Here is a 16,362-nt window from a genome sequence, read left to right as displayed (position 1 = left end):
AAGCTATTACTCAATTATAAAGACATATATGTAGATGTAAGCCAAACCAAACCAAACCAAACCCAACCTGTTGCTGTTGACTCGATTCCAATTCATACCAATCCTGTAGGACAGAGTAGAACTGCCCCATAGGGTTTCCAAGGAGCGGCTGGTGGATTCGGACTGCTGATATTTTGGTTAGCAGCTGAACACGTAACCACTGTGCCACCAGGACTCCGGATATAGCTATACAAAGATATATTATGGTCTGCCAAACGAGAAATTAGACCAGAGGATCTCTAGGATTCTCTTTTAATTGGAACAGTTTATGATTCTGTGTAAACCAAGCTATAAGTATAGTTGTCTTTGATTTCTCATCTCTTCTTTAATGATGAGAACTAAACATTCCTTATTTCTTGGGGTGGTCTAATTTATGAAGACAGGGCTTGTAGAGAAATAACTAAAAAACTTTCAAACAGAACAGCCTACATTTTGAAGATGAGTCAAAGCATCTAAGTATAGGAACACCTCTCCCAGCAGCAGGGGTTTTTGTAGTGTTGGGTTTTCCCAGTGCTCTGATACTTTCTTGAAACTGATATAGTGAAGTTCCACAAAAGGAGGGTGGTTTTCTGAAGTAGAAGATATATTTGTTTGATTTAAACTCCCTAAGACTGACCCATCAATTATATTAAATGTTTGTATCTCCCATCTCTCCCTCACTCAAGAGCCATGTCAGGCTGCAGTTCCTCCAAGAAGCGTTTCACCCGCACCAGTCAGACTGGACTCCCTGCCCCTCGGAGCTGTGGCAACACTTAATGTCTGGATTCTAATGTTTGTGAGATGCTGCTTTGTATTTTACTCTGTTTGTTTATGTCCTGCCTGTTCTGCTAAAATATAAATCTCTCAATGGTCAGAGATCATGTTTTGTACTGACTCAATTTCCAAGTGATTGGCCTGGAATTCCATTGCTCCTCTATGTCTCATTCGACTAGCAAAAACGTCAAACCTGACTGACCACCTCTCCCCATCCCTATCCTCCATCTCTGCCCTGTACCCTGAGGCCAAGCTCCACAGGAATGTCCCTGCACAAGCTCACTTGGTCCTTCTATAAGTGAACCATCACTGACCGCAAGTGGCTCTCACTTGTGCCCAAAAGCACAGCTGCATTTCTCTTCCAAACTTGTTCTCCCACATTCTACAACCACATTTGTAGGCTCTCTGTGTTCTCTTAAAGCCTCTGAATCCCTCAGCTTCTCCCTCTCAACAGATGGCCATGGCTTCTGCTCCCCAAAGAAAATCAGAGCCTATGGACAGAACTCCTGTCTCCTTCAGTCAGATCCTGCCACTTCTGCACACTCCTGCCCCTTTTCTCTCCTGCTAGTAGAGGAGCTGCCTCTCCAAAGCCATGTCCTCTCTGTGAGCTTGGGATCACATCCTCGTCCCTCCCACCATCTCAGGAAATACTATAGAATATCCTTCTCTCTCAGGCCTGTCCTCGATCACTCATCCCTCTGTTGCTCTGCCGCCCTACTGACTTCTCTCTCTCCTTCATTTCCAAACTTCTTAAAAACCAGGCGTATGCAGTATCTGCATTTTCTCACCTCACATGCTGTCTGGCCCCCGTTGCTTTGCTCCATCAGAACACCTCATGTTAAGGTCTCCAAAGACCTCCAGATTGCTAAATCCACTGACATTCTCCAGGGGTTATCCTACTCCTCAGAAGCAGTCAACACTGTTGATCCCATTTCATTCATTTCTATGAGGTGACACTGTGCTTTTCATTCCTACATCATGAGCAGTTCTTCCCTAACTGCTCTGCAGGCTTATCCTCCTCTTCCAGGCCATTAAAGCTGATGTCCTTCAAGACTGCTCATAAGGCTGTCTTGTCCTCTTGTTCTGTCCCATCTCCACCTCAATCACCCCTGTGGAGGAACTGGTATCTTATATACAGATACACTCATGTTTCTCCCCTGCTCCTGCCTCCCCTGTGAACTTCAGATCCATGAGTCCACCTGCCTAACAGACAGTACCAAGTAGAAGCCTCAATGGCACATCAAATTTAACAAGTTCAAAACTGAACTCTGCTTTTAAACTGCTCAATCACAGTAATATAGTAATATAGTAGGTACTTAAGAGCCTAGGAAACTCTATGGGGCAGTTCTACTCTGACATATAGGGTAACTGGGAGTTGCAATTGACTTGACAGCACACAACAGCAACATAATATGAGCTTTATCTTCCTGGAAAACAGAACCTTTTCTCTTTATGTGGAGGCCCAATTTATTCTAACAAATGCTTTTGTCTTAAAGTTATTCATTTATCTGTTATTAATAAAGATAGGCTGGCTTTCTCTTCAGAAATTTTTAATACATATGTAGTATTTTTTTTTTCTTCTTTAACTCTCAACTTTTTTGTGTGTTTGTGTTTTAGGAATATCCCTTGCATATAGCTTATCGTTGCTGTTTTTAATTCATTTTGGCAATCCTTATTTTTAACCCAGGCTTCGAACCAGTTCTTCCTGGTTCAGTCATGGCTGAGGAAGCAAAACCAGAACAGACCCAAATTTTTACAATTTCTAGCCCTGCCAGAAACAGAATCTCCCTCTTAGAAAGCAAGGACAGCATACACACTGCATAGCAACCAAATCTCTTGCCCACTGAATTTGAGCAGGTAAAATAGCAGTGCACCACTCAAAGATGGTGGCCGACAGCGCTGCTTCAAATGTGTTGCTCTGCACAGTACTGCCATTAATCCAATCACATGCATTAGGCTCTTGAAAGGGCTCACTATGCCTCTTCCGAGTCTCCCATTCCAGGGCTTTAACCTGTAATTTTTCCCGTTCTGGTTATCATTCCGGATCACCCAAATTGTAAAAATTCATGTCTGTTCAGTGGCCTTGGGGAACATACAACTCAGTTGGCATAACATAATTTATAAAGAAAATGTTCTACATTCTGCTTTGGTGAGTAGTGTCTGGGGTCTTAAAAGCTTGTGAGTGGCCATCTAAGATACTCCACTAGTTTTACCCGTCTGGGGCAGGGGAGAAAAAGAAACCAAAGACACAAGGGAAAGGTTAGCCCAAAGGACTAATGGGTCGCAAGTACCACAGCCTCCACCAGACTGAGTCTAGCACAACTAGATGGTGCCTGGCTACCGCCACCGAGTGCTTTGACTAGAATCACAATACAGGGTCCCAGACAGAGCGCGTGTGCACACACACACACCAGACTTACTGGTCTGACAGGGACTGGAGAAGCTCCAAGAGTATGACCCCTGGACATCCTTAAAACTCAATAATGATGTCCCTCCTGAGCTTCACCCTTCAGCCAAAGATTAGACAGGCCCATAAAATAAAACGAGACTAAATAGGCACACCAGCCCAGGGGCAAGGATAAGAAGGCAGGAGGGGACAGGAAAGCTGATAATGGGGAACCCAAGGTTGAGAAGGGGAGAGTATTGACATGTCTTGGGGTTGGCAACCAGTGTCACAAAACAACATGTATTAATTGTTTAATGAGAAACTTTTTTGCTCTGTAAACCTTCATTTAAAGTACAATAAAAAAAAATTAAAAATTCATGTCTGCTGTAATTTCACTTCATTGTCCATGACTCAGCCAATTCAAAATGGTTCAAAGCCCTGTTTTTAACTGCTACCTCTAGTTCATTTGTGCTTATTATGATTATTTACACACCAAGATTTATTTCTATCATTCGCTACTTGTCCCACTTTTTTTGGTGCTTATTTTTTTCTTCTTTGTTCTTTTTTAAAAATTAAGTTTTGCTTTCTTATTCTGTTTTTTCCCTTCTGCCAGTTTGGAAGTTATATACTCCGTTTCTCTTCTTTTAATGTTTATTCTTGAAATTTTACCATAATACTTGAAGTCTACTCTTAATATCCTTCCTACTGAACAATACATGAACTTTGAGACACTTTAATTTTGAACATCTGTTTACTGAGTTGGAGCCCTGGTGGCACAGTGGTTAAGAGCTCAGCTGCTTACCAAAAGGTCAGTAGTTTAAATCCACCAGCCACTCCTTGCAAACCCCATGGGGCAGTTCTGCTCTGTCCTATGGGGTCACTATGAGTCAGAATCAACTTAGTGGCAACGGGTTTGGTTTTTTTGGGTATGTCCCAACTTACGTGCTATTGCTATTCATTGTTTTATTTCTAATCTTTTTAATCCCATAAACTAAGCATTATTACAGGTAGTGTTTATTTACGTACATCTACATGTTTATTAATTATTTGCTTACTGTTCCTTTAACACAGAACATTTAACTTCTTTCTGAATTATATGTTTAGAAGTTCATTTAGTGAGGCCTGTTGTAGGTAAGAAAGTCCCTGGGTGGTGCACACAGTTTGCACTTGGCTACTAACCTAAAGGTTGGTGGTTCAGATCTATTCAGAGACGCCACGGAAGAAAGGAGTGACAGTCTGCTTCCTTAAAGATTTCAGCTAAGAAAATTCTATGGGGCAGTTCTACTCTAACACATGGGGTTGCCGTGGATTGGAATCAACTGAATGGCAATAGGTTTAGTTTTGTTGTTGTAAATTCTCAGTTTTTGTTTATATAAAAATGTCTTTATTTTGCACTCATTTTTGAAAGATGCTTTTGTTGGGTATACAATTCTAAGTTGGTAGTAATTTTTCACTTGCAACTTAGAATTATAGTATTCCACTGTCTTTGGGTTTTTGCTTTTGCTGTTAAAAAGTTAGCTGTCAGATTGTCATTCCTTTGTTGTGGTCTGTCTTTTTCCTCTGGCTGCTTATCTTCTCTTTGCTTTTGATATTCTTTAGCTTAACTGCAGTGTATATAGGTGTGAGTTTCTTCTTATTTATATTGCTTGGTAGACTATATATTCGGTATTCTGTATGCATAAATGTGTAACTTTCATTAGAAAATTCTCAGGCATTATATCTTCGGATATTACCTCCTCCCCGTTCTCTGTATTCTCTTCCTTGAGATTCCAGTTAAACTCATTCCAAACTCCTGTGTCAGCCATTCATTTATATGGTACAACTCCTGTCTCTGTATGTGGTATTCTCAGTAATTTCCTCAGATCTACCCTCCGGTACAGCAGTTGTTCAGTCTGTTGCTTAAGCTTTAAGGTAGTGGTTTTTGGTTTTGTTTTCAGTTCAACAATCACAGTTTTCACTTTTTAAAAGTTTTATTGGATTATTTTTCAAATCTAATTAGTAATTTCGGAAGTGTCATAAGTTTTTGTTTTTGTTAGTCCCTCTTTTATTTCCTTATGCATTTCACGCATAGTTTGTTTATCTTTTTGGTGTCTAGGTATCTGGTCATTCTAATAGCTGAAGCCTAGAAGCCTTGAAGATTTTAATCTATCGCTGTTGTTTCTGCTGGCTCCCACTGTTATCTTCTGAGCTCACATTTGGCTGATCTTAATCTGTAGGAATCCTGGAGGCCCATTGTGCAAATATTTCCTCCAGAGACCATTTGCATTTACTTGCATCAGGTGTTAGAACAGTTTTCACCCCCTTCAAGGATCCTAACTTAATTTGAAGTCTTTAATTGATCCTCCCCAGTTTTCCTCTGGCCCATGTAAGTGTTGAAATTGGCATTTGTCTTCAGAGAAACTACTCCTTTCACTCTTGCTTCATGACCCCTTTATGGATTACAATCACTTTGGGGGAAGGAGGGTGTCTTGGAGATTTCCTTTACTTTCTATGAATCTAACAGTGTGTTAAAAAATCTGCTTTATCAAGGAACTTGTTTTTTCATTTTGTATTGTCATGTTTTGTTTTTATTTTTATAACTGTGTACCTCCTATTCTACAAGTCTTTAAACTGGTTTTCAGTGCTAGGAGCAAGGGAGAGATAACTCAGGAACCAAGATGAAAAAATAATTCACCAGGAGAAAAGTTCAACTTTTTCAAAGTCATGTATCCATTCCTGTCCTTGCCATTCACTAGAGTGTAAATGAAACTTGATATCACCCTTTGGCCTCTGTAACCACATACTTGCTTTTGTTCTTTACTCCTATCCAAGCCTTCTCGCTTTCATATGTATCCCTCCTTTCCTTAATGAAAGTTTCTCTCTTGGTAAATTCATACTCTCTTCTCAGTATTTTTTTTTTTTTAACTTAATTCCTTAAGAGAGGTAAAGAGCACATGAATAATAATAGTTGTTCTCTGAATACCAAAAGTGTAAAGAAATAATCATGGACATTAATAATTCAACAAATCAGAAGTGAAAAAACTCTCTTTCCCAGATAACATTTTCTTTACAGAAGGAAGTTATCCTGGACATGTAACCAAAGGGGTTCTGGGTTTAGGCTCTGAAGGGGAAGTAGATGGGGGAGAATCAGGGACAAGTAGCCCTGAGGTTTGACCCTCTGGTATCCCTCCTTTATCACACCATCCCAACCACCAGAGGCTCCCACATAGGACAGAGATGAGAAGTGGGGATTGGAGCTGATGAGACTGTGAGAAAGGGAAGAAGAGGGAAAATTTAGGATAGAAGTAGAGAGGAAGGTAGATGGGGTAGGCAGGAAAGTTCTTAATGTTCACCAGGCTTTCTTTACAAGTAACATGTGTAAGTCAAGGACTTTCCACCTAGATGGTAATAACCTGTGCCATTTATTTTTTTTCTAGATCAATGAACTGAGCCATGTTCAAATCCCTGTTATGTTGATGCCAGATGACTTCAAAGCCTATTCGAAGATAAAGGTGGACAATCACCTTTTTAACAAGTAAGTACAAGTGCAACCTTTTATGGGACTGACCTGGTGGCTAGGGGTGTGATTTTTGTGAATTTCTGTAATCACATTATTTTTCAATGGGTAGGAGTAAAGTTTTGCCGATGAAGTTAATCTTGTGATAAACATAACCATCTGTCATTTTCAGAAAAGCGACAGCAGGCCCTCTTGGGTAATATCCTTTTACCATATGGCATATGGTTCTCTGTGAATATCTTATATGTTAAAAGTGATATTCTCGTTACAATTTACATTTTTGAAGCTGTAAATTGCTTGGATTTTTGAGCCGTTATGAACCTCTTGCCTCTCTTACGTGAAACTTTGAAAATTATTTCTTTATGAATAGAAATGACTACTTTCATAGAACAATAAAGAATTAAGGTACATTTTTATACAACATAATTGGATACGATATTGGGCATTGAGAATATTTCTACTTCATCTGAATATACTTCGAAACCTCATTATGGAGGCCCTGGGTGATGTAAATGTTTAAGCGCTTGGCTACTCACCGAAAGGCTAGCAGTTGGGATCCACCCAGAGGTGCCTCGGAAGAAAGGCTTGGCAGTCTGCTTCCGAAAGATCACAGCACAGTTCTGTTCTGACTCACGTGCGGTCACCATGAGTTGGAATCGGCTCAGCGGCAACTGGTTTCCCTCCTCCCCCTGACCCCCAGCACCTTCTATATGTTAAGCAGTCCATTGAGGGCTGGAGATACAACAATGTATAAGGCATGGCCCTGCCCTCAAGGAGCTCAGTTAGGCTGATGGTTGAAAACTGTCACATATATAAACTACTATAAGTGTGCAAAGTACCATAATAGAGGTGTGTGTGTGTGTTTATTTATGTATAAGGTCCTGTGGTAACACAAAGGAGGAAGCAGTTAATTCTGAATGAGTGGGGTGAGCCTTAAAGAAGACTACAGAAATCTCTCCCACTTTAGGATCAATTATGAAATTTCCTAATGCAGCAGTTGTTCTAACGTGAAACCGATACGTTAATTCTTCTTGCAATGCTGTTTAGAGGTTGACCTTTTGAGGGAATTTTTTCTATGTGAATTAAGAATGTGACATATATGTAAGATATAAAATGTTATTCTGGGAGTGAGAGAACAGCCTTGTTTTGTAAAATTTAATTCAGCAAGTAACTGGAAACTAATCTAGAGAGCACCCTTTGCTACTTGCTTGTCCTAGCTCCTTTCCATCTTGGCTTTTCCTTTACTGTTGCCCATGCATGGCCCCTTTCCTTTCCACCTCTTCTTCCTTGGGGAAGTGACTGTAATGTGTGGTCCGGATTGAAAAGGTTACATAGTCCAAGTGCCTCTCGATGGTGAAAGAAAACCTGTTGCTGTTCAGTCCATTCCGACTCATAGATGGTGGAAGGTGGCAAATATTAACGGTCTGCCATCGTCTGTCCCCTAAAATCGTACTGTGGGTTATACTTGGTTCTGTGAAATACATCTGGGTATAATGTGGATAAGCTCATACACTTCTTTGGCTACCAGAGCTAGATGGTGACAGATTGAAGTCTGGTTAACTCACTGTACATCTGAGCTTTATTCCACAATATAACTGTTTCAGAGAAAACATGCCGAGCCATTTCAAGTTTAAAGAATACTGTCCGATGGTTTTCCGTAATCTGCGGGAGAGGTTTGGAATCGATGATCAAGATTTCCAGGTGAGTTGCCTTTATAACATTTGCTTCAAATGGGTTTTATTACACCTTTTGCTGTGTAAAGTGGGATTTATATTTTGTCATTACAAGTAATTATGTAATATTAAATTTCATTTTACATAAGACTCTTTCAAGGTTATTTTTGAACTAACGAGTTCTTTTGGTTAGATGCGTTTATACAATATGATTTCAGTATAGAAGCTGGTAGGAAAAGAAAGTTGATCGTCATTATCTGTGGATTGTGTATTTGAAAATATGCTTACCTGCTGAAATGTATTTATAATACCAAGATCAACACTCACAGTGTTTTCACTGTCATTCATGAACGTGCGCAAGGTGGTGAAAAAGTTGGGTTGCCCAATGTGCGTGTTCCCATCTGAGGTTGAACAAGGTGACGCTCTGCCTTCTCATGCTTAGATTTCTTCATACTCTTATGCTGTAAGCAAGCGTTCTTTCCACATTCCATTTAGTGCCGTGTTTTGTTTTTGTTTTTTTGCATTTGGTGGCTTTTGGTGACTTCACCGAAATAGCCTGCGAACAGTGCTGACGTGCTGTCTAGTGTTCGTCAGTGCAGTAAGACTGATGTGCCTTACTGAGAAAATAAGTGTGTTTAGATAACCTTCATTTGCGTATGAGTTATAGTGCTTTGGGCTGGGAGTTCAATGTTAATGGTTAACGATATGCATTAAATAAAATTTTTTTTTTTTTTTAATTTAAATACTGTGTCTTTAAACAGAAATGCATAGAACAAGGTTGACAAAAATGTGACCAGAGGCTTGCAAGAGCGTGACCTGGTCTTTCCCCTCAGAGCAATGGTTTAGTATTCACTGATTCCGTGTCCGCAGCAACTTTATAAAACATGACTATCACTGATAATGAGAATCATCGACTATAATATTCTTCAGAAAGAGACAGCGTTTCTATTTCCAGGTAAAAATGTCCCGCAAGCAGAACCTCACTTTTATTGCTGCTGTAAAATGTGTCAACAGCCTGTGAAAGAGTATTGAATTCACATTTCCTAGATTTGTAGAGGCCATTTAGGAATTTCAGAATTTTTTTTCTTGCTGATTGGCTGCTTTTAAATTGACCAACTCTGACTTGCCCGCAGCACTGTGTCAAAGGCTCTGCTTTGTTTTGTTTTTGTTTTCCCCTTGAGGTTTTTTTTTTTCATTGTGATTTAGGTGAATGCTTACAGAGCAAATTAGTTTCTCATTCAAAAATTTATACACAAATTCTTTCATAGCATTGGTTGCAATCCCGCATTGTGTCAGCACTCTCCCCATGTTCTCCAATTCCATTTGTCCAGTTTTCGTATCCCTTCCCACCTTCTCGTCTTTATTTTGGGGCAGGTGTTACCTATTTGATCATCCCACCCGCTCTTTGGGTGCACCCAAGGCTCTGCTCAGAATCTGGACCTGTGTAGAGATAGTGAGCCTGGTCCACAGAGGAGGGAATGCCACCAGCAGCCTGGCCAACACTTATTTCTCAAAACATAACAGGTCATACCTGAGTAAGCAGGTGAGAAATTTTAAACAATGGGATGAGGAGGGACCCACAGATTTTTCGAAAAGGATACTAAGCTCAGTTTGCTTTAGGGACCCTATTCTTTAAGGGAGAAATCCAGGGTAAGCTGTGACAGTATTCAACTTGAAGGGCACCCAGGATAGATAAAATAAAGATTTTCAGTTCAGGGCAAATTAGAGAAAGTGTTTACTAGATTTGAAGGGATTTAAAATGTCACTATTCTCGCAGTAAAGTGAACAAACTGTTGTAAAAGACCAGAAAGCAGCCCTTGGATCTCCTATGTTAGATTTCTGTTCTTAAAAAAAAAAAAAAAGTCCTCAGCTTTTAAGAACCTGGCCAGCTATACAAAAATCAAGTAGCTAATGTCAGGTCCCTTCTTAGGAAAAGTGATCATCCATCAGCAGATATGGCAGCCCCATCACCTCAAGTTTAAAATTTAACATTGAGAACCTGGCAAAGCAATGGTGTACATTTGTTATACAGTAGGTAGGTACCAACAGCCAGAGAAAGATGCTCCACATGACTGTTCTGGAGACTGGTGGGCTCCTGAGGTGACAGCAGTCCTATGGCCACTACACAAGCCAGCACTGTAGTACTCAAAGTGGAGACTTTCAAAGGACCATAGGCTCAGAGGACATGTACATCAGTTGGCACAACATAATTCTTAAAGACAATGTCCTACATTCTACTTTGATGAATAGTGTCTAGGGTCTTAAAAGCTTGCAAGCAGCCATCTAAGACACAAATATTGGTCTCTTCTAGTCTGAAGCAAAGGAGAGGGGAAAAAATCTAAAGACTCAGTGGAGCAATTAGACCCAAGGACTAATTGACCACATGAACCACAGCCTACATGACCCCGGGACCAGAAGAACTAGATGGTGCCCCGAGACTATGGCCCTTGGACACTCTTTTAACTCAGACTTGAAGCCACTCCAGAAGTCCACCTTTCAGCCAAAGATTAGGCAGGCCAATAAAATGATAACACATGAGAAACGTGCTTCTTACATCAATCAAGTAGAGGAGTTTGCTCTTAAACTCTGCAGCAGAGTCAACACTGAGATTTTTACTTAATTTTTAAGAGAGAACGTCAATTAAAATTATAGACTTAAAATTGACAGCTGAAAAAAAAATAAACAACTTTTAAATTATCCTTTAAAGGATAATTTTTGGAATAGTAAAAAGGGAATGATTACTATGAAATAGAAAGAATAATTATATATTATTTGACAACTGTTCTTACATTTAAAGAGGCCATAACAAAAATGAATTCGGTACTTTAAAAGGAATTAACAGAAGATAACTTTAACATCCTAAGAAAATTTCTGCCTGGCTCTCTCCCAAAAGTCCCTGGGTGGCACAAGCTATTTGCGATTTTAGTGAAATGAGTTCTTCTATGTGGCCTTTTGCCTTGGTTCTTTGGGAAAACAGCTTGAGAGATTTATCCCCTGAGCCCTGAGGAGTTACCTTTGCCCTGGTTTCTACCCAAGATTTGTTACTTTTGTCCACATTGATTGATATTTCCTGGGTAAAGTATAAGCAACTTGGTTTTCATCTTTTTTTGTCTGGTTCTGGGCTGCAGCCTGCTGTGATTGGTATGCACCTTGCAGGGACTGGTCAATAGACTATACATATGAGGCGAGTTATAGCCTGCTTATTCAAATGAAATGTCTGTGGTCTACCAAGAGGCGATTGGTCAGTTCATGGCCCTGGTAAAATTACCATGCCTTGAAATCGACAAGGAGTTTGTGTATTTAAGCAGCTAGCCCTGTACAGAGGTTTTTGAGATAGAAAGGAGCAGGAAGGAGCAGAGAAAGAAAAGAAAGGAGCAGAGAGAAAAAGAGCTTTAACTCTGAAGACAGTGAGAGGCTGGGAAGGGGCCCAGCAGCAGAGCCAGTAGTGACAGATGGCAGGGCCAAGAGGAGCCTGTCCTGAGGGGGCCCAGAGGAGACTGTCCTGATGGGGCCTGAGAGGAGCCTGTCCTCAGGGGGCCCGGGAGGAGCCTGTCCTCAGGGGGCCGAGAGGAGGCATGCACAGTCAAGAGTTGCTGAGTGAGCTGTCCTGCACTGAAGCAGGAAGACTTTCCCCACATGGTTCCTGATCCTGAGTTGTAACCTGTTGGTCTTATACCCTGTTCTTTAATAAACCACTTCACTCTAAGTACAGTCATGAGTTTTGTGAGAAGTTGCAGTGAATCTCTGAACCTAAATGGGGGAGGGAAGAGTGCTGAGGGGAGAGAGAGCGGCTGGTGTCGGAGATGGAGCGGCGCAGCAGCTTGGAGAATGTGGACACCTGGGGTATATTCCTCATAGGAATTGGCTTTGTGCTGATTCTTGTATTTGAAGTTATTCACACAGCAGTTCAAACTCACCCAGTGGCACTGCAGGAGAAAAGCCTGGAAATCTGTTTCTGTGACGATTACAGCCAAGAAAACCCTATGGAACAGTTCTACTCTGTAACACATGACGCTGCCATGAGTCAGAATCAACTCCATGGCAGAGGGTTTGGTTTGGTTTTCCTCTTGCTAAACAAGTGTGTTCCACCCTATATCCTTGTCCTTTTTTTTTTTTTTTTTTAATAAAACAGCTATACCATCATTTAACAGAAACTGATTTTTGAGGGCCCATGCTACAGGATCTTTTTAGATTCTTCAATTCATTACCAAGTTGAAGTTCTAGTATTTCTATTCATAATCCTATTAAATGAGATCTAAAACAAACCCATCAAACCTTGAATTCTGTACTGTAGCAAATAGAAAATATAGTTTTTAAATTCCCTACGATGACCAGTTTAGTTGCTGAAGTATGAAGACATAAGCCAGCTTTTTTTCCTTTTTTCCCCATCTAAAAACAAACCATATAAGTTGATATTTAAGTAAGTGCAAATTGCTGAGTACAAACTTTGAAGGCAAATTAGGCAAGTAGAAGATGATTCACGAGTAACTAATTGGCATGTCTGTTAGACTGTTAGTATGCGAGATCAGCATTAGGAGAGTTGATGTGAGTATAATTAATCATTTTAACATTACTCCTTTCCTCGGCTTTGCCTGGTGCTTTTGGCATTTAAATTGCTGCTTTATCTTCAGGAAGTGTATTTCTATTAAGAAAAAAAAAAGTGACTGTTCAAAGTAACAAAGTAATATATACTTTTCTTCCTTCCCTGATCCTGTATTCCTTTTCTGATATCTGTACTTCTTGAAGACTTTTCAACAGGGGCAGGGTCCCTGGGCTCAACCCAGTTCGTTGGCTACTTGATTTGGCAAAAAGGAGGGCAGCTGTGACAGCTCTGGCTCCAAGCACATGCCTCCTGGGCTCTGTGCGCATCAGGAGTGAAGGCGGGTGCTTGAGTTCTGTGAAAGCTGGCAGGGGGCCTGGGCGGAGCCAGACAGGGCCGCCATCTCAGCTGCTTAGCAGGCTGACTAATCACTGGCCAGACCTTTCATTCATCACAGTTGATCTAAAGAGCAAACATCAGTTGACACGTAATTCCAAATCACAAAAAGCATTCTTGTTTTCCCCTCCCGGAACCTGCTAAAGTGCATTTGCTGAGCAGAGCCTCTCAGTGGTCATTATTATTAAGATAAAGGTGCAGAATGCTCCTTAGAAGTGAAGATGGAGAGACCTCAGCTCTTATACCTCGGACACATCATGAGGAAAGACCATTCGCTAGTAGAGGGTCAGCAAAAATGAGAGAAACTCAAAATGAGATGGATTGACACAGTGGACTCAAACATACCAGCGGTCATGAAGATGGCACAGGACTGGACAATGTTCTGTTATACATAAGGTCGCTATGAGTTGGTCCCTAACAATAACGTGGCAGTAGCACTCTCGTCCTGCCTGTGCTGCTTCCATGTACCCACTACAGAGCGTTGAGTATTCAAATATTGCAGTCATTTTGTAAGCCCATCAGTGCAAGCTGCTTTGAATACTCTTTCTCTGTCTGATTTGAAAAATAGGATAGATAACCAAAGGTCTTATCATTCTTCGAAGATACTGGGTTGCTAACGGGAACCCAGGTATTATGTTGCTTTGCCTCACCATGTTTTTTTAGTTTATATTTTTGAAGTGCTTGCACTTTGAACAAGCATCTTTAAATCAATGTGGTGATAAGGAGTTCCATCATCTGGTTCATTCATTATTCAAACCATTACATTAAGGTAAATGGATAAATGGTCTCAACTTGTCCTGTTTTGGTGAATGGCTTTTTTCTATACCCGAAAACAGTCAGTGTTGATCAGTGGAGACCACTCTGATAAAAGTAGACCATTGTAATTAGCCTACCTACAGTAATTGATCTCTAATGAAGAACTTAAACATCTTATAAAGAATTGAGAAGCATTTTTACTGTCCCAATAAGCATTTGTATTTTTCCTTTGTTTTCGATTTCTTGAATGTCTTTTAAAAATAAAACTTCTTTCCCTGCTGTTAAAGATAAATTCAAGCAACAGATCTAAAATATTCATCATTAGTAACAGTACCATCTTACATATATTTGTAAACCTGTGTGTGCTTATGACCAGTGCTTCCATGCAGAAATTTCTCCAATTACTAGTGTTTTGTAATTCCTTCATTGGTTTGTAATATACTCAGAGTTTAATTATAGTCTTCTGGTCATTTATGGAAACCCTGGTGGCACAGTGGGTTTGGGTTATTTTTTGGACAATGTAACTGCATACAACCATACTTTTAAGAAGTGTTTCAAGATGAGTTCTCCCGTGGAGGCCTCTGCTGCTGTTGTTGCCACAGTTCTGGGTCTGACATTACCACTACTACAGGAAGTCCTGGTCCCTCTTAGGTGCTGAGTTATCAACTCAATGTGTGTTTATTTACACCTGCTGCTTGTCATTCTAGGAATGCAGAAGAGAAGGGTTAAAAAAAAAAATCACCTATATGAGTCTCTATGAGTTGGAATTGACTTGATGGCAACAGTTTTCTTAATATGAGGCCAAATGGTCAACGTTTACACTACAAAATAGATGAGAAGGTCAGGGGGCCAGGGAAACTGGGTTAATAGAAGCAGAACAACCAGAACGGAAATACAGAGAAGGTTGACACAATATGGAAAATATAACCAATGTCATTGAACAATATGTATAAAAACTGTTAAATGGGAACATAATTTGCTGTATAAACTTCCACCAAAAACTCAATAAAATATTTTTTAAAAAAAAGAAGGAAGAGGAGGAGAAGGGTGAAGGAATCTACTTTTTTGCATGCCATGTTTTGTATTAAACCCTAGTGAGATTACAAAAACACAGCCAAACTGATTTTTAACATTCAACAAGAAAATCTCACCCTCTTCCCGGTCTGTCGGGGTTACTGGACCTTTCTTACAGTCCTGGGAGGTCAAACAGAGGCTTCAGTTAAGGTTTCTGAGCCTCCCAAGAGGGTTGCCCACGAGAAACCAAAAAGTAGTACAGGACAGAGATGCTTCTGCATAACCTAAATACACCAAATAATTGAAGCTGAACCCACTTACTCATTGTCAAGGATAATATCAGGTTAGGTTTTCCCCTACTGCGTCTCCTGAATTAGAATCCCTCATTATTCACATTCGATGCATTTTCTTCGTGTTTGTAACAGAGAATTCTAATTTTAAAAGAATTTTAAAAACTAATGGTTTAAACTTTTGCTGTTCTTCTTTCAAGTTTAAAAATAAAATTCTAAAGTGTCATGACCTTCAGAGTATACTAAACTTTGGGAAAAAAATTCTGCCAGTATTTCTAGAATATTATAAAATCTATTATGGTTATTCTATAGGGTCACTATGAGTCAGAATGGACTGTACAGCAGTGGGTTTGGTTTTTTTGGTTATTATGATTTTTTCAGATAGAGATTTCCCAAATAGAGTGTAAACTCCTTGAGGGCAGGAACTGTGTCTATCTTGTTTACTCCTATGTATACCCACTGTTTAGAACAATGCTTGGCTCACAGCAGTTAAGAAATATTTGTAGAAGAAAGAGGGGATAGGGTGAGGGAGGCATACCAAGCAAAGTGAACCTTCTGGACCAAAGCATAGAAACAGAAGAGTTTGTGGAAGGACTAGCAGTTGGGTGGTGATGGGTTGGCAAGATTGTGAGAGATAAATATGGGAAAACAGAAAGAGACAAGTAACTTGGAGACCGGGCTGAAGACCTCAACCGGATTCTACACCCAGATTCTGCACCCAGATTCTGCAGATTTTGCATAGGTGAGTAGGGTGATGAGATCTGTATTTTCTGAAGATAATTGAGTCACTTACATATAGAGTAGGAGCCCTGGTGGTGCAGTAGTTAAGCGCTCAGCTGCTAACCAAAAGGTTGGCAGTTCGAATCCACCAGACGCTGTGCAGGAGAAAGGTGTGGCAGTCTCCTTCCATAAAGATTAAACCAAAACAGAAAAACCAAACCTGTTGCCATCGAGTTTTTTCTGACTCATAGCAACCCTATAGGACAGAGTAGAACTGCCCCAGGGTTTCCAAGGAGTGG

At 40.3% G+C, this 16,362-nt stretch overlaps 1 protein-coding gene across 4 annotated transcripts in view; it reads left to right on the top strand.

Moving 5' to 3' along the window:
* Positions 1–16,362, top strand: part of PIP4K2A (phosphatidylinositol-5-phosphate 4-kinase type 2 alpha) — a 197,107-nt gene that overhangs the window by 101,106 nt on the left and 79,639 nt on the right. For all 4 annotated transcript variants that reach the window (XM_064284915.1, XM_064284917.1, XM_064284916.1 and 1 more), the window contains exons 2-3: positions 6,595–6,692; positions 8,279–8,375. In XM_064284915.1, coding sequence (XP_064140985.1) covers positions 6,595–6,692; positions 8,279–8,375 — 195 coding nt within the window. The remainder of the gene's footprint in view (positions 1–6,594; positions 6,693–8,278; positions 8,376–16,362) is intronic.

Source organism: Loxodonta africana, chromosome 4, assembly GCF_030014295.1.
Source record: "Loxodonta africana isolate mLoxAfr1 chromosome 4, mLoxAfr1.hap2, whole genome shotgun sequence".
Taxonomy (NCBI): domain Eukaryota; kingdom Metazoa; phylum Chordata; class Mammalia; order Proboscidea; family Elephantidae; genus Loxodonta; species Loxodonta africana.
The sequence above is the reverse complement of the archived record's forward strand: the minus strand, read 5'-3'. Positions and strand labels throughout refer to the sequence as shown.